Source organism: Hypanus sabinus, chromosome 8, assembly GCF_030144855.1.
Source record: "Hypanus sabinus isolate sHypSab1 chromosome 8, sHypSab1.hap1, whole genome shotgun sequence".
NCBI lineage: Eukaryota > Metazoa > Chordata > Chondrichthyes > Myliobatiformes > Dasyatidae > Hypanus > Hypanus sabinus.
The window spans coordinates 162563796-162585699 of record NC_082713.1 but is presented as its reverse complement, the minus strand read 5'-3'; the positions used below and the strand labels follow the sequence as shown (position 1 = coordinate 162585699).

General features: G+C 40.7%; 1 protein-coding gene across 1 annotated transcript in view; it reads left to right on the top strand.

Annotated features, from left to right (window-relative positions):
* Positions 1–1143: 1143 nt before the first annotated feature.
* Positions 1144–21904, top strand: part of slc6a15 (solute carrier family 6 member 15) — a 40818-nt gene continuing 20057 nt past the window's right edge. Inside the window, exons 1-4 of the mRNA XM_059976589.1 lie at positions 1144–1435; positions 2659–2816; positions 7969–8095; positions 9775–9956. Coding sequence (XP_059832572.1) covers positions 1144–1435; positions 2659–2816; positions 7969–8095; positions 9775–9956 — 759 coding nt within the window. The remainder of the gene's footprint in view (positions 1436–2658; positions 2817–7968; positions 8096–9774; positions 9957–21904) is intronic.

Here is a 21904-nt window from a genome sequence, read left to right as displayed (position 1 = left end):
TTTATCAATATAAAATTTTTTAAATGTTCCTTATAATCAGAATTTGATCACTTACATGCTAAATTGAATGCAAATTTCTGTGACCCATGTCATCCTAGATATTCCTAGATATTTACATCTATCAGGAATATCTGTTCAGGGACAGCTTCTTCCCCTCTGCCATCAGAGTTCTGAATGGACACTGAACCCATGAACACTACCATGGACGAGGAAATCTCCAGATGCTGGAAATTGAAGCAACACACACAAAATGCTGGTGGAACACAGCAGGTCAGGCTGCATCTACAGGGAGAAGCGCTGTTGACTTTGCGGGCCAAGACACTTCATCAGGATTCACTATCTTACTGCTTTTTTGCACTACTTATATATTTTTAAAAAGTTAAATTAAATATATACTTACTGTAATACAGTTTTTATTATTATGTATTACAATGTACTGCTATGCAAAAGCAACACATTTCATGACATATCAAACCTGATTCTGATTCTATGATCAATGCAGCTGGTCACTAATTGGTGATATATTTATTTTATGGAGATTATCTTCTCATATCAATAAACTTAGATCACTCAGAATGAGTAATGGGACCGAATGTGCATTTTCCATTTTTTGCCTGCATTTTTCCAGTCTGCTATTTGGAATGGAGCTTTCAGTAGGCCTTCTGGGACTCATGATTTTTGCCAAATTATAAGCTGTCCTTGTCATGTCTTTTCCATTGCCATAAGTTATTTTCCTCTGCCCTTGCCTCTTAGCTCAACTTAAGTTTTCTTTCTTGAATACCTGAAAAAAAAATGGTGGGGAAGAAATGTTCACTGATCTTACTTTGCAGCTAATTTCATGAATACTAATAACAATAATAATAAGAAGAAGAATTAATTATTATATATAAAATGATGAAGCTCGGAATTGTTAGTACAATTACAGCCTCAAACTTTGCTGTTCTGATGAGCAAAATTAAATGTTCTCTCCCAACAGATTTGAAGCATAGAATATTCCATCAGATTCACTGCAGATTCACCAGAGACCTCCAGTAATTTGTTTGTTGGGCTCCTCCCTTACCTGCCTGACCTCGAGTTACTCGTGGCTGAAAGTTTTGCTGGACTTTTGTAGAGTGTTACAGAATTTGCAGTCCGGTTTTTCCAATGCCTAAAAATAGCAAAGTTGCAAAGAGAGAGCTGGATGAAGATGTCACAGAGTCTGTCAAAGATCTTCTTTCAAATGAGGATATGAATGATAACCAGTTTAAAAAGAGTGCGTTATATGTAGATGATTCGCCTGCTGACAAAGATGTGGACATTGAAGAAGGATTTGATGCCGATGATGAACGGCCTGCCTGGAGTAATAAACTTCAGTACATTCTGGCGCAAGTCGGATTCTCTGTTGGTTTAGGCAATGTATGGAGGTTTCCATACTTATGTCAGAAAAATGGTGGAGGTAAGGACACACTGTGGTCATGATCACCATCTGTTTATAGCTAATAAACCGTAATGATAGTAAAATTCTTAAAGGAGGCAAGGTTAGATTTAAGACACCAAGATATATCCGGGGATGTGCTGAGACACATCATCAGTGATTTAACCTTGAATCATCAGGTATTTTGGGTCTTTCAATATCAGACATTGTTGCGCAGGCAACACAGCCAGGGCTGATCAGTCTCTGGATTGTGTCCCAGCAGCACTGGCCCATAGCCGTCTGGAGGCTCACTCAGCAGTGTCTGTGATAGTCCTGATGGCTCTTTTCTTTGTACCCCCCATTATGCCAAGGAGAGAGAGTGTTCTGCGTAGCAAGCAGCCAGCAAAACCTCTACACCCCACCTCGATAGGCTCACCTCGTGCCCTCCACCTGTGTCTCTGGCACTGCTCTATCAACTCCTGGTATTTGACTTCCTTACACTCAAACACCTCCTCACTCCAGTCCTCCTAAGGAACTATCAGTTCTACCATTACCACGGTTTCTGACAGAATGACCATATCAGGCCTCAGGGGTGAAGAGGTCACGGTACATTAATTTCTTGCCAAAATTGACTTTCAGTTGCCAGTCAGATGCCATGGTGAGCAACCCTGACTGGGCTGAAAAATAAGTTTCAAAACTTTACAATTACCAGCAACACTTAGTTTTAGATTTAAAATGGTTGTTTTCTTTCCATATAATCAGCTGGTTTCTTAATGATTTGGAGAATCACTATCAGCCTATCATGTTCATAATTATTATTTGACAATTTAATAGAGTCAATTTGTGAATTGTCTGGTTTTTGTGTTTTATGTTAATTCCTAATGCTAAGAAGTTCATCATGGACCTCACATCCAATAGACAGGCATACACTTCATTGTGATTTGATTTCTCTGTGTTGCACCCTGTTACTTAATTGCACATTCAGGAATTGTTATGCACATAATTAAGGGGATTCATGTCACATCGAATAGCAGCGCATTAAATTCAATTATTTTTAATGAGGAAAATGTGGAATAAAGTATTTGGTCCTAACTGACTAAATCTCAGTCAATTTGAATAGAGTATCTGAAATTTAATGAATTGGCATCGATATATTTCATAAATAAACTGTCATTCTTTGGAAGTTGAAAAAAAAGTCAGCTAAATCCGACCTGCAGTCTAGATGCCAACAGTAGGTTTTCAAATCTACATTGTCTTTTCTGCAGGTGCCTACCTCGTGCCATATTTGATTTTGCTCCTTGTTATTGGCATCCCTCTCTTTTTCCTGGAACTTGCGGTGGGTCAGAGAATCAGGCGAGGCAGTATCGGTGTGTGGAACTACATCAGCCCACGACTGGGCGGAATAGGATTTTCCAGCTGCATTGTATGTTGAATCTTTCAAAAACTGCTATTTCTTTTCTGCGCAATTTCTTGAAGCATGTGTTAACAATGCCTGGGGAAATCTTTCTAGCCCCCCCCCCCCCATTTATGTAAATAGAAAGAAATTCTTTCTTCAAGATCCAATCATTTGCAAATGAAAGGAGCAATTCACACCACGATGTTTTAAACCATTCTAGCATATTGTTGAAGTTCTCGGCAGTACATGGAAGTCAAAACACAGCTTCATTCTTTCATGGCTTCTCCACTCTGAGCTTGTTAGATGAAACAATAATGTCCATAGTTGCTCACAATTACAGATAATTCTAAACAGTAATTGAACCCACTTTGTGTGTTTATTAGCTTTGCAAGCTCTAGTCTGGCAATCAGATCATTGTACAAAGTGGTAGAAGCAATTTCTTAGGGTTCTTCAGGGTCAGGTCACTGGAAATGCTGGTTTGCAATCTTTGGCCTTCCAACATCAATTATTCGAATGGTAAAAGCAAATTGCTGTAAAGAGGTAGCAGCCAGAAATAATACTGTCTGAAGAAGCAACATTTTTGAGTCTTATTCTTCCAGAAATGAAATGTAAAATACAATAAAAATATGAATACACTGATGAAACTGCCCAAAAGCAAAACCATGGTTTATGGTTTGAGTCTAAAGCTTCTTCAGCATTATTTCTACCAACATTGACCGCCATCAACAGTACATGTAGGCAATTTGGCAAAGTACCATAATTCCATACAAATTAGTATGAAATATACCCTACGTTGTTTTGCTAGTTGACTATTTGAATACAGGAAAAACCTTGACACAATATAGAAATCTAGAAATCAAAAAGATTGTTCTGTGAAACAAAGCTTACTGGGAGTAAGCACTGCACCAGGCATTTCAATCATAGTTTCAACAATATAGATATCAACAGGACAGAGGGTATTTAATAGCAGCTAGTAACAGGCAATGACAAGTAAATAGTGTGGTGATGCGTCTCTGCCAAAGGAGGAGTATGGCACTCCTTCCTCCTACTTGACTGCAGGTCACCCCTGGACAAGGTGTAGCACCTGCTTAGCCCCCCCCCCCCCTTCCCCAATTGGAGTCATGTGAAGCCATTGGTGCAGATGGTGGATGGCCATACGAGCTGCTGGTGCATATCACAAGTCCTGGTTATGCGACCACTGACGCCAGGCAGACAATTTCTGAAGAGTATTGGTAATGGCTGGGGTCACCCGTATTGCCAAGATACTGCCCAGAAGAAGGCAGTGGCAAACCACTTCTTTTTGGCATGGCACATAATAATGATGAAGAACAAGTAAGCAAAAACAATTACACTTCCTCTTCAATTCTTCCCAGAACCTTAAGACACTACCTAATGTATTTAATTTCAGTCTTTAATCCTCTAGGGATGGGGGCAGTCCTTTACTTCCCACACTTTTAGTTAAGGGAGAACACAGGAGAATGGGGTTGAGGGTTAATAAATCAGCCGTAGAATGGTGCAGCAGACTCTGAGCCAAATGGCCTAATTCTGCTCCTATGTCTAATGGTGTCTTCAGTTTACCAGGATTGTTACACAACAGGATCAGAAACTAATCCAAATTTGGCATAGTCTGTGATTTATTCTATGGGCAAGCTGTTAATGGCAATTTAAGGCACTTCTGTGACTGCACTGAATAAACCATGACTGGCTGGCTATTTGTAGTCTACCAAATGTATATGAGAAATGTAGGAAGGTAAAAATAATTCTCACGTTGTCTTGCTTCCACACCTTTATTTTAAAACCACGCTTTCTGAAGGCTTTATTCTTTCCACCTGACATGCATACTGGTTCCCAGAGCTGCCAATTTGTAGCTTCAAGCTGAAACTTGCAATCTTCCTAATGGTCCCATTCACACGGAGCACGTGAAGCCCAGGGAACTGATCTGACAGCCCTGCATCACACTCAGCAGCTGGTGTAGCCTCATTCCCTATTTGCAATCAACACTGAGAATTGGTGCTGCTAGCACGTCTCACCTAATGACCTGCAGTGGTTCCCTCTTCCTGCTTTTAATCCAACAAGGAGCAGATTGGCAAGGGCATGTACAGCATTTCTATATGAACAGTGCTTTAAAGAATTTCAGGCTGGGTTCCAAGTCACATGTGGGAACATGGTGAAAAGCAGGGGCAAGTTACTACAGGTTGCTTTGTTGGCACCTAATTGATATTTTATAGCACATGTTCTTATACAATCCATCTACTCATGGGTAATTTTCTTCCACATCACTTCAGCGGCAGACGAGTTCAGCAGATTCTGTGTCTGACCACTCCCACTCTGATATGTCCACTTCAACTCCACAGACCACTCCCAGTCCGATATGTCTGTCCGTGGCCTCCGCTACTTTCGATGGAGCAATACCTTATCTCCCGCCTAGGTAGCCTCCTACCTGCCGGCACGAACATTCAACTCACAGACCTCCGTTGATACCCCTGCCCCCCCCTTACCCCATCTCTATCTATAATTTTAGTCTGGTTCTCTTTCTCTCTCTTTCCCCCCTCACTATAATCTACCCCCAGCCCTACATTTCTTTCTCTTTTATTTCCCATAATTCTCCACCTTCCCCCTATCCAATTTCCCTCCAACCTATCACTTCCCATCTCTCTACTTCATCCCTCCCCCCTCGACCATCCCATGTTACTTCACTCCTGATGAAGAGTTTCGGCCCGAAACGTCGTCACTACCTCCTCCCATAGATGCTGTCTGGCCTGCTGAGTTCTGCCAGCATTTTGTGTTTTTAAATATCCTAAGCTTATGCTTTGCACTGAAATAATATCACCATAAATCTCCCATTCCACTCAGATCTAGAACACACTGCACTTCTAGCAGGTCTTGTGATCAGAAACAGGAGAACATGTGCAGATGCTGGAAATTCAAGGCAACACACACAAAATTCTGGAGAGGACTTCGTGAGCACCGAACAAGGGTCTCGGCCCCAAACATCAACGGTTTATTCCTTTCCATAGATGCTGTCTGATTTGCTGAGTTCCTCCAACATTTTGTGTGAGGCCCTGTAGCCATCTTGTTAATACTCCAGTTCCCACCTTTGGAGACCCAGTGGATGGAGGAGCACCAATTGTATTTTTTGGGATGAGAAGCACAGAAAGCATATTTCCTGAATACGTTGGAGAAGTTAATTGATGCTGCTTTCTTAACCTGTGTTAAACACATTTCTAGCCGGCATGCCAGCCAGATTTTCCTGTTAATCAGCTGGGGAATTTGGTGGGGAGAGAATACCAAATAATTTGATGTATCAGGGAGCAGCAGGTCAGTGGTGTGGGCAGGATGAATCTAAATTCTGGGTACTGATTGAAACATACCAATGGCCTCTGATGTCATTAAAGCCACATCAGAGAACCACATCATTGGGTACAACTACGCAAAGGCAAAATTTGTAATTATGACTATTATTTCATGGACCCAGTTTCTTTTGTGCCTTCTTTTTGCTTGTTAGAATTCCTGACATAAAGAATTGACACCCCTTCAAACAAGACTCTAAAATTAATAATTAGAAATTAATTCTCCTGAAATCAATCAGAAATTACCCTTGGTAATTTTTGAAGTTACAGAAAGATTGTTACAGTTCAGAAATCATTTTTAAGAATGAAGCAGAGATTTGCTCAGAACAGGAAGTATGATAAATGTGCCCCAAAATACAGTACATAGTACTGCAAGAATTATATAAGAAAACAGCTTGCTTTTGAATTAGTATTGGTACTTATATCTGTTAATTGCTCCTTATGTATAATGTGCACAATGCCTTCCATGTTGGCACATTTCTTTTTGACTTTGACATGCTCAATTACTTTCAAATCTTCAAAAATTCATAGTAAATTTATTATCAAAGTACATATATGTCACTAGATACTACCCTGAGATTCATTTTTGTTCGAGCATTGACAGTAAGTACAAAGAAACACAATAGAGTCAATAAAAAATGACACAAACACAACATAAGTGCACAAGTCAAAAAATTGTGCAAATACAAAAAAAAGGATTACATTGTTTAATAGATAAATAAGTCAGAAATAATATTTAGAACATGAGTTGTAGAGAACTTGAATTCTGTGCTTGATTAGATTGTTGCATTTTAAATTGATGCAGTTTTAATAAAAACACAATATTATTTTCTCCTATGTAATAAAAGATCACTCCCATTTAAAATAGATTTTCTCCTTTAATAACGAATGATTAATTAAACAATGTAGTTTTTTTTAATGCTTTTGCATCAAGATAGTTGATAATCTCCCTATGATTTATGGTGAAGTCTTAATGACAAACTACACAGGTAAAAAAACTGCTGTAGGATACTGGCAAACTATAGAATATTTAGTCATAAGCTTAACTTCTGAACTTCAAATTAACAAGCACTAAGTCCTCAGCAAAGGAAATATGGCGTGAATGCATTACACGTTTGCAAACTATTCTCACTCTGCTGCCCATTATGCTGCTGGCAGTTAGTGCAGCAACAACAGTCCTCCATTTCTGGTGATGTTCAGGACTTCCGTCATCATGTCAGTAGCTTCCTCTCAGTTTTTACTACTGTCAGTCATGCAAGTACCGGGTGCAGACTCAAGAATACCGTCACACTCAGATGTAGAAGGATTCTACACTGCTGTTTCTGTAACAATGCTGTTTTACCATTCAGAGGTGTTAGCCCTGAGCTGAACCCCCAAACCTGGAGGATCAGTAGACCACTCTTAGTCTGGCTTCTACCCTTTGACCTGTTTGGTATGGTTGACCCTACCAAGGTGGTAACATAATTTGCAGGTTAAAATTTTTATTATTTCTCATCCTCTGCATGCCACCTTGGCTGAACAGAGGAGCACTTTCAGTAATAGACTAAGACAACTGTGCGTTATATGAGGTCACACTTACCCGCAGTCATTAGGCTCTATAGTGAGTCAACTTGTAGTTGGGGAAGTGATGACATCCCCCCCCCCCTCCTGTTAGACTGTTTGAGGCAACTTATTTTATATTCCTTCTAGTTTTCTTCTATGTAATATTTATATCTGTGCACTTGTAAAATCAATAAAATATCTATCTGTCTGTCTATGAAACCTGTAGTATAGCATCATATATTTAATCCAAGAAAAGCAATGTAAAATGTATCTTTTGTTTATTTTAGGTGTGCTTCTTTGTAGCTCTTTACTACAATGTTATTATTGGTTGGAGCTTATTTTATTTCTCCAAGTCCTTTCAGCACCCATTGCCCTGGGATCAGTGTCCCTTGGAAAAAAATGGGACCCAGACCTGTGAGTATACAGCTATGTTGTGCATATGTAAAATAAAATTCAAAAATGCTGGAATTACTCAGCAGATCAGGCTGAATCTGTGGGAAGGGAAGCAGAGTCAATGTTTCAGATCAGAGGCCCTTCACCAGAGCTGAAAATCAAATATCAGAAGTTTGTAAAGCTGCAGGAAGATTGGCAGAGGGATCTCTCTGATAGACTAAAACCAGGTTGACCAGGGGCATAAGGTTATCTCGTCAATGAGTGAATGGCAAGAGTTAGAGGGGAAGAACGTAGACAAAAGAATAGGGGAGTTGCAAGGTACAGAGTAAGAAGACTGCCTCAGCAGGTCAGACTGGACACTCCAGAGAGAAGCAAAGGAAGGAAACGTGAAACACGCTGGGCTAAATCTGCAAATACAAGACTGATGTACACCAAGAATTAAAGTTATCAGAAGTTGTAGAATTCACAGGAGACACACAGAACTGTAAATGTTGGAATCTGGAGCAACAAATGATCTGCTGGAAGAATTCTGTGTGTGAAGCTGTATCTGTGGGAGGAAAGGAACTATAGACATTTCAAGTCAATACCCAGCACCAGGTTGGTTTTGACCCAGAATGTTGACACTTCCTTTCCTCCCAATGATACTGCTTCATCCACTGAGTCCTTCCAGCAGATGGTTTGTTGTTGCAGAATTTAATATTGATTCCAGAAGGCTGCATTGTATCCAGGTGGAAGATTAGGTGGTGTTCCTCAAGCTTATATTGGCTCTCACAATGATGGTAGAGGAGGTCACAGACTGATAGATCAGATTAGGAACAGGACACTTGACCTTCTACCTCTTTCCCTCCAGCGTCCAGGGGCCAAGCAGTGTTTCCAGGCAAAGCAGGAGATCCGCTTACACATTTACCAGTGCCCCTAGGTGGCATGGTTGTGTAGTGGTTAGCTTAATACTTTACATTACCAGTGACCTGGGTTCAATTCCTGCTGCTGTCTAAAAGGAGTTTGTATGTTCTCCCTGTGACTTTGTGGGTTTCCTCCCCCAGTCTAAAGGTGTACTGGTTGGTAAGTTAATTGGTTATTGTAAAATTGTTCTGTGATTAGATCAGGAGATTTCTGGGTGGCATGTCTCCAAGGTCTGGAAGGGCCTATTTCGTGCTCTAGCTCAGTAAGCAAAGTAAATTAATTTAGTGGGCTGCATTTGCTGCTCACAACGTGGACTCTTCTACATCGGAGAAACCAATGCAGATTGAGTTAGGACATCCTTGTTGAGTCTACTAGGTGAACCAGAACTTCCATTGTCTGCCATATTAATTCCTCATCCCACTCTGAGTTGTCTGTGGCCTCCCGTAATGTTCTCAACTCAAACTATTCCCCCTCACACACTGAGCAGATCACCTTGTTTACAGATTATCCCCATAGTTACTCAAGTTTTACATGAGAGACAAATACTTTCTCACCCTTCCTGCAGCTTTGTAAACATGTTTTGACTCCTTTTTAGATCTGACGAATAGCCTCTCACCTGAAATGATGGTTATTTTGCTTACCACAGATGCAACCTGGCCTCCTGATTTCTTCTAGAATTTTCTTCTTTATTTTCAGAGTGTCCGCATTTGCAATCTTTTTGATTCATCCTTTGCATATGACTCCACATATTGCAACTCAGTGATGGAAATAATGTGATGTCCCTCTGTTTGTCTCAGTTGTCGTTCCTGAATGTGAAAAGAGTTCCGCCACAACCTTCTTTTGGTACAGAGAAGCACTGGACATATCGAACTCCATTTCTGAGAGTGGGGGTCTGAACTGGAAGATGAGTATTTGCCTATTCATCGCCTGGTTTATGGTGTGTCTTGCCATGATCAAAGGCATTCAGTCTTCTGGAAAGGTTGGTGGTTCTGCTAACATTACCTGTCATTAATATCTTTAGTAAGGTCATTATCTTTAATTTTGGCTCTTTTACAGTTAGCCAGCATATTTATTTTCTAAACACATTTTTAAATATGAATAATAATGTGTATTTGTTATCAAGCAGCAGGGAAGAGTTTGAACAGTTTATGTGGAGTGAGGGCTCATTCAACCAATGTCAAATCAAAGGTTACATTCATTGTGCTCTTTGTTCTGGCTGTTAAATACATTATTTAGTCTGGAAATTGCATGAATGCAGCCCTTGAAAGGTAGCAACGTAAGCTTTCAACAATAAATTTAAGTGTATTCAAAACTGATTGCCAGCCTGCTTAAGTGTCTCTGTTTCTTATCACTTTTTCTTAAATTATATACCAGACTTGTTTATCCACTATCTTTATCAATAAATACATCATGAAGTAACATAGATGTCTTCTGATATTTCTCTGAAATTCATTTCATAATGAATTTCAGAGGCAGGACACGTTGCACTGGACAACACAATTTTTCAAAAGTGCTGCTTGCTCAGAATTTCTTTTTGTTTATGATAGACCACTAGAACCTGAACTGCAATATACTTGCAGACTAATTGTATCATTGTAGGAATTTAGAGAAACAAAAAATAAGCTTTTATTGAATACAATGTGTTTAATTGCAAAACAGTGCTGACGGTTTGCAATCGTTCAACTAAGCTAAAAATGTTTTGGTGATAAGTTTTGCTTAAGATTCCAGTTGCCCTGGTTCCGTTTCTCTATGACCACAATGTCCCGGTGAAACCTTTCACAATGCTCATCACTGACAGGGCTAAGCTTTGCAGAAAAGAAGTCTAAATGGTAATGCAAAAATTGAATCTTTTCTGACATATTGCACTTGATGCTTTTGTATGCTTGAGGCATGTTGCCAACCAGCTACACATAGTTTGGTGCTCTGTATTTGCTAAGAAAATTTGCAACAGCATCCTTGAATGCCTTCCATGCAATTTTCTCTGCTTCCACTAGAACTTCATTGAATTGGCTGTCATTGATATCCTGTTTGATTTGTGGACCAACAAAGATGCCTTTCTTAATCTTGGTATCAATTATTCTGACTTGAATTATGAGTTAAAATAACAAATATAGGAGATCTTTTTAAAAAATAGTGCACAATAGGGAAATTTCATATTGTTTTTCATGATCAGCAGCTCAAAATCGATAAGATACATCCAGAAGTATTCAGGAACCTAATCTCTGTTGTCCATTGTAATTCCATACCATGCATTTAGCAAAATTGAATGTAAATCACGCAACAAACAATCTACTGGAGGAAATCAAAGGGCTGAGCAGCAAAAGTAGGAGAAAAGGATTTGTCAAAATTTGAAGCAAGAAAAGGTTCAAAGGCTAATTTATTAACAAAGTATGAATGCAACTCTGAGATTCATATTCTCCAGATAGCCAGGAAACAAAGAAAAGCATGGAAATCATTCAAAGATAAACATCAAACTCACCCTCCCACACACAATAGAATGGTAACACAATCATCAACCCTTAAACCCCCTCCTCCCACTGCACAAAACGTAACAAGAACATCAACTCCCAAACCCCCTCCCTCCACCAAACAAAACGCAACAAGAACATCGATGCCCAAATCCCCCTCACCCCGCACAAAAAAAAACAAAGAGAAAGAACGGGTGAAGCACAGAATATAAAAACCATAAGATTGAAGAAGTCCCTAGTCCATAGTCCAATCCATAATTCAGAACCTTGGTAACATCCTCCAACACCATCAAAAGAGAGAGAGACCGCAGGGCATGCAGCCTCCCTCTCTGGCAGCAGAGGGAACCCATCAGTGATCAGAAGGCAGGCAGTTGGCGCAGAGCCCTCCCTCACCTTCTGCCTCGATGTTTCAATCTTCCTTGATGCTTCGATTGGCAATTAATGGACACTTCAGTCGGCAAAAGGAAATATCCACAGTTTTCTGGGTATCCCTGAGTGAAAAGCAATGTCTACACAATATATATATGAAGTTTGCATTTTAATTTTCAGCTGAAGTACTCTCAGATCGAACAAACTAAGTGAAGCTGCTGAGCTAGTTCACTATTTTCCAAGCAAACAAAACTTTGCTGTTCAAACACTTTTCCTCGTTGCTCTGATGAGTTGATGGTGTATTCTTGATTTGAGTATGAACAAGATCATATGGAGCTTTTTGAGCAACGTAATTTTTGAGCTTGTGTTGTATCTCATTTCTTTGCCATCACCTGCTTGGCAGTTCACATATCTGTTAGAGTTTGAATAAGGATAAATTTTACATGCAGATTTTACCACTAACTTATTGTTTCAGACTCTAACAAAACAGTGCCTGAAAGAGATATTTTAAACCTGGCTGCAGCTTTGACTCGTTGAGTCGAGATATAATTCCACTCTGCATAGACCTTTCTCTCCATACAACCATAAGAAGGTTGAGAGGGAAAGTGGATCAGCCCTACTGAAAATGGTAGACCAGACTCAATGGGCTGAATGGCCTAATTCTGCTCCTATCTCTCATAGTCTTATAGTCTTGAAGGTCTCTGCATCAACCAGTTCTTCAATAAGACCACAAGAGGCTTGAGAGGGAAAGTGGATCAGCCAAGGTGAAATGGTGGACCAGACTCAATAGGCTGAGTGGCCTAATCCTGCTCCTATCTCTTATGGTCATAAAAATCTCTTTAGACGCATTCCTCCATAGGAGAGTTCTCTCAACTTGAATGGTTCTTTCTCTAACCATTTTCCACAGATGTTACTCCCTTCCCTGGCCCACTTACGTTAGAGCACACTGGTGCCTCCTGATGCCAGTTGTATCTATCCTGCCCCCATTTTGGTCCCTAAGTATGTGAAGGGATCAGAATAAGGGCGAGATAGTTTCAGGCTCCACGACCTCCAATTTACAGCTGTAACTTCTACATAGAATCAGGCTGGAGTAATTAAAACATTCAAGTGAGTCCAGCTTAGCGCCATTCTTAGATCAAATGGCATTGCAATGTTAGTCACCTAAACTATCCACAGACCATTGAGAGTACAAGTCAGGAGAATTTCATCATAGGATGACCTCAAGCGATCATTAATTCCAGCAGGGAAAATCTGGAAGAAATTCAAATTCGTGATGTTTTGGTATCATTAGAATGCAGAGCCTTAAGGGCTTCAAGATACCTGCCGCTAATAAAATTGCCATGGTTGACATTTTCTGCTCAGTTTGACTGTCACATATTTTAGATTTTGCCATTAAATTCTTGCTCTTTGCCTTGCCAGATTTCTTGCTTTTATAAGTTGGAGGCAGCCTATAAACAGTTGGCTATTTTCACATTGATGCCCAAGTGTCACCATGACAACCAAAGGTAATTGGTTGTCCTGCAAGAATTAAGGGACAAGCAGAGAAGTTGTCCTTCCTTCCACAACAATGTCAACTGTCATATCCTTAGCTCTCTCTCTTACTCCCTCAATGGGATCTATCTCTTCCCCTTAACGGCAATGGGCATTGTTTTTACTTCTGCTGCCAGGATGGTAAGTATGGGGTGAAAATTTGAAATGTTTTGTAGAAGTTTGGGCTTGTGTCCTGCCAAATAAGAGAATGAAAGTTAAGTCCTCAATGTCTCTACTAATCATGCCACATTTGGGAAACTAAATCAGGGAGAGGCTTTAACATTGGAGTCAAAATCCCCTTGTGGATATATTACATGTATGTTACATGAAGAAGCTTGCTTTGAACTACAGTACAGTGCAAAGGTCTTAGGCACATATATACTATATAGGTAAGTTGCATAAGACTTTTGCACAGTTCTGTATTTGTCAGTGTGGAGCAGAGAGCAAGTGGAGCAAAGAATGTTGGAAATAGCGAAGGTGGAGTGCCATGGGAGGGGTATTGAACAGGTGGCAGAGGAGTGCCAGGGTATGGGGGTGGCACAGGTGCAGACACACCCAGCCCTGAGAAACGAGGCAAGGTCATTTGATTGCAAGCAATTGGTTTATTGACCATTACAGAATGTCTCTGGTGCTTCCCGCTCCCTCCCCTCTCCTTTCCCCTTTTCCCAACCATGATTCCCCTCTCCCTGCCCCCTTCCCATCAGGTTTGTCATCACTCACATTATCTCTCATGAAATTTGTTTTTTTTTTGTGGCAGCAGTACAGTGCAGAACATAAAATTACTACAGTACTGTATAAAAGATTTAGGCACCCTAGAAAATTACTGTATATTACTTTTGCACAAGACTGCTTGAAGTAGCACATACATAAAAGTCTTTTCCACCAGCATTTATTTAGTCTGTTGATACTGGTGTATCTAAATTTTGAACATTAGAGATGGTAATTGGTTGTCTGTCATATCTAATGCTGACTGTTTGAAACCACTGCGGCAGAGTTTCTGAAGAGGAAAAGCTTTTGCACTGGGTCCATATCCAATGATGCCAACACAGCTGAGGTGGCGGTGAATGGCCACGACTTATTCTGTGCCTTGTCACACCCTTCACTCTTCACCCCCTGACTGTTAGATCTTTCTACTGATCTCATCTGCCCCGTCTGCCTGAGCTGACTTTGCACACTAGGACAGGCACTCAATGTGATCTGAGGCCCGCCTGCTACCCTCAGTTGGTTCAGTCAGGTAGAGAAATCTCAGGTTTCTCTGCCTGACGTTTAGGTTGGTTCAGTCAGGTTCAGTCAGCTCAGTAGAGAAAAGAACTGTACTTGAAGTTCTGGACATCATAAAGAGATTGATAATGGTTTAGTTTATTATTGTCACATATACCAAGATAGTGAAAAGCTTGTCTTGCATTCTGTTTTTTACAGATCAAATCATTACACAGTGCATTGAGCTAGAATAAGATGAAACAATAACAATATAGGAAAAAGTATAAAAGCTACCAAAAAATTGCAGTGCAGGTCAATGATAAAAGTGGAAGATCGTAGTGAGGTAGATTGTGAGGCCAAGAGCTCATCTTACCATGCAAGAGCTTCATTCACGAGACTGAAAACTGGGGGATATAAAACCTGTAGGCGTGTACCACCAGGCTCAACAACACCACCCTTGAGCCTGGTAATCCATGCCTTTCGGCTTCTGTATCTTATATATTTATTTACTTATTGAGATACAGTGTGGAATAGGCTGTTCTAGCCCTTTGAGCAAGCCACCCAGCAATCCCTGATTTACCCCTAGCCTAAACAGAGGACAGTTTACAATCTTCCAACCAGTCTGTCCTGGATTGTGGGAGGAAACAAGAGCACCCAGAGGAACCTTCTCCGGGTACTTGGAGAAATATCTTCTGCCCAGTGGGAGAAAGGAAGAGAGAGAACGTCCGGGAAGGGTGGGATCTCCCATTATGCTGGCTGCTTTACTGAGGCAGAAAGAAGTACACAGAAGGAGGTTCCTTCCTGTGACGTGCAGCCCACAAATCTGCAGTGTTTTTGAGGTCACACGCAGAACAGTTGCTGTACCAAGTCACTTCTGTACATCAAGAGAGAATGCTTTCTATAGACATTGGTAAAAATTGGGGGGGGGGGGAGATGGAGGAAGGGGGAGGTGGGGAGAAGGACAATTGAAGTTGAGATTTTAGGTGAATTGGATTGAAATGGCTTATCATTGCCACATATGCCAAGGTACAGTGAAAAATCTTAGATCTGTGTGCCATCCATACAAATCATTTCAAAATGTAGGTGCATTCAGGTATTACAAGTGAAAGGCAATAAGAGAGTCCAGAATATAGTGTTACAGTTACAGAGAGATTGTTGTGCTGGTAGACAATAAATTGCAAGGGCCATGCTGAGGTAGACATTGAGATTAAGTGCTCATCTTTAATATACAAAAGGTCCATTCAAGGGCCTTATAACAGGACGGAAACAGTCCTTAAGCCTAGTGGTGCATGTTTTCGAACTGACTGAACATCTCTTCTGCCTGATGGAAGGGGCAAAAAGAGAGAATGTCTTAAGTGAGAGGGATTCTTGATGATGCTGGTTATTTTTCTGAGGCAGCAAGAAGTGTAGACAGAATCAGTGGAGAGGAGTCTGGTTTGATGATTGATATTTCATTTCCTATTTGGCTGAGGCACAAGGATGTGGAAGAACAACTAATGCTTCCAGTATACTTTTCCCCACAAACGAGCTTGGCTAGAAAATGTGAAATTAGGAAGGGTAATCTTGTACAACTCGATGAATGACTACCAGCAGACAGTTTCCTCATAGGAAGAGACAACCTGGCTGAGAAATGTAACAGTCATCACATAGGTGATAACCTGAATATTCACGGCATGAGATATATCAGAATAAGTATGTGGTCTGAGCAAGGATTTTCTAGCATAATTCCTAGAGGTATATTACCAGGAAGAATAAAGAAACAAATCGAGAGCTCAGCAGACATTTCTGAGATTGGTAATGATAGATTTAACAAAAATGTAGATGATCATTATCTGGATCTTTTGCAGTGACATTGTCAGGCAATTTGCTACCTTGAGAAAGCTGCCTTTTAGGTAAAAATAATATTTGTATTAATTGTCTTTAAAATCTACAGTTTCAAAGTCTCATTTCCCATTATTAATAAAGAACACATTGGTTCTTTGCCTGTCACTTTAGAGGAAAGATCATTAAACTGCTTACAGCGAGTCATAGAAAAGTACAGCACAGAAACAGGCCCTTCAGCCCATCTAGTCTGTGCAGAAACATTTAAACTACCTACTCCTATTGACCTGCCTTCCATTCCCCTACCATCCATGTACCTATCCAAACTTCTCTTAAACATTGAAATCAAGCTGGCATCCACCATTTGGCAATTTGTTTGAAACTCTCACAACCCTTTGAGTGAAGAAGTTTACCCTCGTGTTCCCCCTAATTTGTTTAAATAGTATTTGTTAAAAATGATGATTTTTTTAAAACAAAAATGCATATTAACAGATTTTAGACCTATATATTAATTTCAGTCATAAATTTTTGGCAAAGGCTGACTATTTATTCACATTGGAGCTCCCATTTTGTTTTGCTCTTGGGAGTTAGGTTCTAATACTGCCAGCATTTTACCCCTAGAAACACAAATCCTGATTGTTTCCATTTGTTGCCATTAGTAGCAAGAAAGTTCCTCGGCCATCCATCTGTGAAAGCACCTACAGTGAAGCAGGCGAGATGTAAATGAGGTTTGCTCTGAAGCATCCTTGTGTGATCACTGGCTGCTCAGAAATCAGAATTTTAATGATGTGCCATCTGGCCAGTGCACATGAGCCACACAAATGATGCTCACTTAATCCTTCAGCATGAGCTGTTCATCTACGCAGAGGAGTTGGATAATTAAGTGGGCACTTCTTGATTAATAATTTCTAAAGACAATAATTTTGTGTAATGATGTGTTCTATCCCCTGCCTTGGCTCCACCTACTCCCAAACCTTGCACAGCAGTTGACCAATTCCATTCCATATACATGTTAGGATTCATAATCATTTATTTATCACATGTACATTGACTTTGTTTGCCCATTACGCTGCTGGTGTTTGGGGCAGCAGTAAAGGTCCTCCATCTTTGGCAGTGTTCAGGGCTTCCTTCATGTCACAAGTAACCGTGGATCAACTGCCTGAGAACAATGACCAGATGGCTTGAGTCACAAAAATAGATTGAGGTGCTTTTATTTACAAGAATAGTGGGAAAACAAAAACCTGGACGTCCACATCAAAACGAGAAAAAGAATGAAAAAAAATACAATATATATATATACAGCTTGCAATTGTCACCTGTCTAAATAGACTAAACAGAAAAAAAAACCAAACCCTTGGTAACCCGAGGCTTATAACTGCTAAGCCCCTCCCCCTAGACCAACCAAAAGCTAAATAACTCTATTTGTCTTCCATTTCACACGATCTGAAACTACTACCAGTTCTCACAATAAACACATATACCTCATTACAGGAGTCACCATTTCCCGGGTAAATAACTTAAATAAACCCCAAAGCTTTACCACAAGATGAGTAATTAGGTAAGATAACCCTTGACCCAGATCACCATCGGCACCCCTGTGCAGGTTGCTGTTGCCTCTGGATCAGACTGCTCTCTGCAGCAGCTGTGTTTCAGATCCTGTGACTGTCTAGACGAGAAACGTCAGATTATCAGGACACTTCGGCAAAACACTTATTGGAAAGATGAATATGAATAAATTGACCTGAGATAATTAAGCTGTGACATAGTGTGTTTTTTTTTCCTACCTATTACTGCTGGGGACGAGTGTAAAATTGTGACTGTTGAATTATTGTGATGTGTGCACTCACCACAATGACAGGGGAATAAAGTGTGTGGATGACCCTTTGAGTGTTTTACTGAATGGGCCGTGTGCCGTCCGTAATCAGTGACGGGCCTTCGTCACACTTCATCATGTCAGTAACTTCCTCTCGGTTTTCACTCCTGTCAGTCATGCAAGTCCCGAGTGGAAGCTCAGGAATACCGTCACACTCTGATAAAGAAGGATTCTTTGTTGCTGTTTCTGCAATAGTCTTGTTTGAGCAGTCAGGGTTGTCAGCCCTGAGCTGAACCCCTAAACCTGGAGGACCAGTGGACCACTCTCAGTCTGCCCTCTACCCTTTGACCTGTTTGACGTAGTGGACCCTACCAAAAGCCAAATCATAAAGCCCTGACTCCAGCCAGCATAGCTCTCCAGGTCATTGAGGCACGTGAACCTCCAAACCCAACAACAAGGTTGTAGTCTTCTTGGGGCTGTGTACATTGAAGTATAGGGTAAAATGCATTGTATGCATTAACAGTGAATGGAACCTAAGGATGTGCTGGGGGCAGGTGTTACCACACATTCCACACATGCCAACCTAGCATGCCCATAATCTTCACAGAACAAGACAAACAACATGGAATTTTAAAGTTCAAAGTACATTTATTATTGAAGTATGTATACATTATATAACATTATGTATACAGGTGGCCCCAGTTTTTCAAACGTTCGCTTTACAACAGCTCGCTGTTACACAAGACCTACATTAGTATCAGTTTTTGCTAACCAAAGAGGATTTTCGCTTTTACGAAAAAAAGACGCCCGCTTTATACATGTGCTTACCCCAAGAAAGACTACCATGACTGTGAAGCCTTGTGTGGGCAGTTGTGTGCGTATGCGTGTACATGCAGATTTTTTTTCTCGAAATTGATTTTGGCTCGCTGTCTTCCCGATTTTGCTAAGTGAAACTACACCGTACATACAATATTTCTACTTTATATAGGGTGTAAATTTATTATATCTTTCCTGCTTTTACTATATGTTCATGTTATTTTAGGTTTTATGTGTTATTTGGTATGATTTGGTAGGTTATTTTTTGGGTCTGGGAACGCTCAAAAATTTTTCCCAAATAAATAAATGGTAATTGCTTCTTCACTTTACAACATTTCAGCTTACAGACGGTTTCATAGGAACGCTCTATCTTTGGATAGCAGGGAAAACCTGTACATTAAGATTCGCCTCCTTACAGGCAGCCACAAAACAACCTGAAAAAGGCCGGCAAACACCCAGTATACAAAGGGAAAATAAATAAATCGTGCAAACATTAAAAGCAAGCAAATAGCGTTCAGAACGAAAGTGAGAGCACTGACATGGAGCCACTTCAACTGGAGCAGGCCACAGCTTCAGTTCAGTGTAGAGCTGAGCAAACGTCAGAGAGCAGAACCGGCTTAACCTTTGCTTCTGGTTCCATGAGACCATAAGACATACAAGCAGAATTAGGCCATTCGGCCCATTGAGTGTGCTCTGCCATCCCATCGTGCTCGATACGGATCTTGCCGAACCCCATACATCTGCCTTCTCACCATACCCTTTGATGGATGCCCTAACTGGTCAGGAAACAGTCAACTTCTGCCTTAAATATATGCACAGACTTGGCTTCCACAGTCTGTGGCAGAGCATTCCTCCTTACCTCTGTTCTAAAAGGGTGCCCCTTAATTTTGAGGTAGTGCGCTTTAGTTCGTGATACCCCGACAGTAAGAAACATTCTCTCCACATGCACCCTAGCGGGTCCTTTCAACGTTCGGTAGGTTTCAATGAGATTTTCATGTACTAAATTCTAGTGAGTACAGGCCCAAAGCTGTCAAACGCTCCTAATATGTTAACCCCTTAATTCCCGGAATCATCCTTGTGAACCTCCTCTGGACTCTCTCCAATGACACCACATCCTTTCTGAGATACGGGGCTCAAAACTGTTGACAATACTCCAAGTGTGACCTGACTAGTGACTTATAAAGGCTCAGCATTATCTCCTTGCTTTTTTATTCTATTCTCCTTGAAATAAATGCCAACATTGCATTTGCCTTCTTTACCGCAAACTCAACCTGTAGATTAACCTTCTGCGAGTCTTGCACGAGGACTCCTAAATCCTTTTGCATCTCTGATGTTTTACCAAAATGTATTTTCATACATTTCCCAACATTGTGTTCTGATGCCCTGCCTTTCCAACCTGGCCCAGCATTTTAAATAAACACTACAGCATTGCATGTCTTTATAGTTTTGTCCAATATCTCCAGTGATAAACACAAGCGATTCTGCTGATGCTGGAAATCTTGAGCAAAACAAAGAAAGTGCTGGAAAAACTCAGCATGTCAAGCAGCGTCTATGGAGGGGAATATATGGTCAATGTTTCAGGCCAAGACCCTTCACCAGGACTCTTATAATTTCTGATATTTCCTCTCGCATGTTTCTCTGCTCATGAACTTTGGTTTCTGCTTTCAATAACTTTTGGCTGAAAGGTTATTTAAAAGCGCAGTCAAATCCCATGACTAGTAGGTGGTGGTAGGGTGAGTTCTGGAGTTGGGGTATAGAGCAAACATTAATTTCACTAACAGCTAATCTTCAGATTTGAATGTGGATTGCAGATTGAATTTAAAACACAGCCCTGAACAATTAGACCTCAGATGCCTTCAGATGCATGAATGTGGCCAAGAGTCAGAGAGGGATTAACATTCATTTTAGGTGTCTGGAGTGTGGGTGCAAAGAAGGAGGTGTGAGGAAACTACAGGTAATTCAAAGGAAGCATTGTAGATACATTGTAACTATAGAATTATCCTCCTGTTGCCTTTGATTTTTAGCACGTAAAGCTGTCATGTAATATTGGTTCAGGAGGCCTCTTCAACCAAGAGTGTCTGGAATTGCTGCTGGTTGTGCTGAATAAACCTGTGTATCCACTATCTTCGGTGTCTGTCCAGTCACTTTGTTCACATTGTAACAGGTGGAATGATACTTACTGCAGAATGACTGCAACAGTGACTCGTGATATTAACTGAATATACAGGTGTGTTTCTTTTTTGACATCCCTCAACATCCACATTTGTTATGCATCAATAGTTGCAAAATTCTGCTGCCTATCACCTTTTGTTTAGATGCCCCTGTTTGCCAAATGTTGCACCCATACGTTTTTGTTAAGCAAATCGTACCGTTTGGCATTTTAGGGAGGGGACTTGCCAACATCACACTGTTGCAGATTGCTACACACAGACTGGCTAGATCATGATGTCAAGCTTTCTGCAGTCGCTGTCTTCAATGCCAACATTGTCAAATTGAACCACAGCATTGTAGTTAAAACCATGTTCAATGATTCATTGATTCAATTTAATATCAGAATATGTATACAATGTACAACCTGAAATTCTTACTCTTCACAGACAACCATGAAACAGAAAAAAACTCCACAGAATGATTGACACCAGAACCCAAAGCCCCTCCCACACCCAAGCAGCAGCAAAAGCATCAACCCTCCCTTTTCCCCACCCAACACTCGCTCTAGTAAAAGCCCCCCCCCACCACCACCCACCATGCAGCAATGGCAAAGTCCCCGCCAGAGACCATGATCCAGAGTCCATCAAAAACTACAGCCCATTACAACACTTCCACACCTCAGATAGTCTCTCTCTCTACCTCACCAGCGAGAGAGAAAGAGATAGCACTCCTGCAAGTGACAAGAGGAAGACCAACTGT